This window comes from Fukomys damarensis, unplaced genomic scaffold (assembly GCF_012274545.1).
Source record: "Fukomys damarensis isolate Sample0158 unplaced genomic scaffold, DMR_v1.0_HiC HiC_scaffold_36, whole genome shotgun sequence".
NCBI lineage: Eukaryota > Metazoa > Chordata > Mammalia > Rodentia > Bathyergidae > Fukomys > Fukomys damarensis.
The window spans coordinates 1220311-1222389 of NW_022900948.1; the positions used below are offsets into that span (position 1 = coordinate 1220311).

The 2079-nt window shown below is 41.8% G+C and overlaps 1 protein-coding gene across 1 annotated transcript in view; it reads left to right on the forward strand.

Annotated features, from left to right (window-relative positions):
- Positions 1-627: 627 nt before the first annotated feature.
- The window catches only part of Dmrta1 (DMRT like family A1), a 6546-nt gene continuing 5094 nt past the window's right edge, over positions 628-2079 (forward strand). Inside the window, exons 1-2 of the mRNA XM_033759173.1 lie at positions 628-653; positions 1774-2041. Of these exons, the coding sequence (XP_033615064.1) occupies positions 628-653; positions 1774-2041 (294 nt within the window). The remainder of the gene's footprint in view (positions 654-1773; positions 2042-2079) is intronic.

A 2079-nucleotide genomic window follows, 5' to 3' on the forward strand; every position in this document is an offset into this window, starting at 1 on the left:
AAGAAACTAGGAAAAGATAAGTGTAGTCCAAAATTCTGCCCGATCTGACATTAGCATCATCCATAGTCTGACTCTGAGATGCCTTGACTAAATGTGCCATGTTTGTTGAGGAAGTTCTTTTTAGTCTTAGTTTACTGAGAGTTTTTAAAAAATAGATGCATATATACACATTTCCATTGCCATATACATGTGTGTAGTATGTACATCTTTTTTTCCATTTAAATTACATTTTATTTAAATAAATTGAAAGTTATTACTTTTTGATTGAAACCAGTATCACTTGCAATAATTGTAAGGTAGCATTAATAATCAGATAAAATCAGCGAAATACCACTTCATTTTAGGTAATCCCTTTACTTATGGAAGGTCTTTTTGTATGTTAAAAATTGTAGTCTGGCCTGGTGGCACATGCCTGTAATCCTTGCGCTCTGGGAGGCTGAGCAGGAGGATCACAAGTTTGAGCCCAGGCTGGCAAAATTAGCAAGATTTTGTCTGAAAAAGAAAGGGGAACATGTAAAATGGGAATTAAAAGCTCATCTCTCTCATGTGGTGGATGTGAGTTCCAGTTTTTATGCAAATGTGGCTCAAGCAAAGATAAAATGTTTGAGTATAATAGATTCCACAGCGATGGGAATTCCTGGAGTGGTAGAGAGGTAGTTCTAAAGCTTGATTATATGTAATCAACAGCTTGAACAAGTAAGAGTGAGGCCAAAAGAGTGGGGATGTTTGGATTGGGCTTCAAAAGTTCTCTAAGTAGTTTCAGTATCAGGAAGGATGGTAAACCTCTATGATAGGATGTCTATATGGGAGGATGGTGATGGTGATGGCTTGGAATGCCAGGAGGGAAAAATTTCAAATCTAGTAGGAATGTTTTCCCTGTGTGTATAGGGAATGTTAAATATCGTGACTAATTGTCATTTTAAGGCCAGAATATGAATTGACTGTCAAGGAAGCTGAATATTATCTTGAAGAGCTGAAAAAAATGCTGATTCTCCCTTTCATTAAGAACAAAAAGCCTTGAATTTTCGATCTCAAATGTTCTTTTGGCTTAAAATAAAATGTTTTTTTCCCACTAAAGTCATTACATAAATGGATATTTCAAGAATGCATTTTAATAACACATTTAAAGAATGATCCAAATAATCTTATCCAATACTGCAGAATATAAATGTGAAATATTTTTTGAAAAGTTAACACAATTGCTGCCTATAAATATTGAGGCGAGGATCATAATGGCTTCTTTCAGCAGTAATATTTCAAAACACACTATACATAATCGAAAATTACATGGGTAAATAAATAGAATGCACGAAAAGAATGGGAATGTGAATCAGTTCTCTTAACTAGCCAGTTTTGATGCTCTCCCAAGTTATATTTAAAGCAACACATTTTTTTTTTTTTTCCCAGCAAGCAGTGGCTTCATGGTCTTTCATTTGTGTCTTCTCACTAATTTGAGCCATATTGTTGTCTGATAGACTTCATCTAGAAGCGAAGAGGAAGAAGAAGACTCAGAATCCACATCTTCAAAGTTGCTTAGGGGAAGCTTGGGAGGGGAGAAAGAACTTCGAATCTTAATTCAGGAGGGCAGTAATAGAAAGAGGGTGAGAAGGCTGCTATATAAAAATATGAGTTGAAGGGCTCCTGGGAAAACGTGTGGGAGAGCAGTTCCTTTAGGGGACTGGGCATTTGAACTCCCCAGGAGGGTTCCGTGGCTCCCCACTGCCCTTCCTCTAGAAGATCGCACTAGCCTTCCAGGTCCTCGCCGGGCTTCAGCGCCAGGCCCGGGGCCGTGGGCGGGGTCGCTCCGCCGGCCTCGCCCACTCCGGCGCGTTTAAAAGGCTCTCGGGGCAGCTTCGCAACTTCGACTCTTGAGCTGCAGGTCGCGGCGGTTCCGGCTCCGGACGCGAAGAGTGTAAACCTGTCCCTGGTGCCTAGGGACCAGCGGTGGGAAAGCGGGCTCCAGGCAGGGTCAGTCGCAGACGGCGCGCTCGCTCCCAGGTGCTGCCCTTCTGCAGAAACTTCCCGGAATGGAGCAGACGCAGTGTGGCAGCAGAGACCGCGGCGGCAACGGCGGAGCTC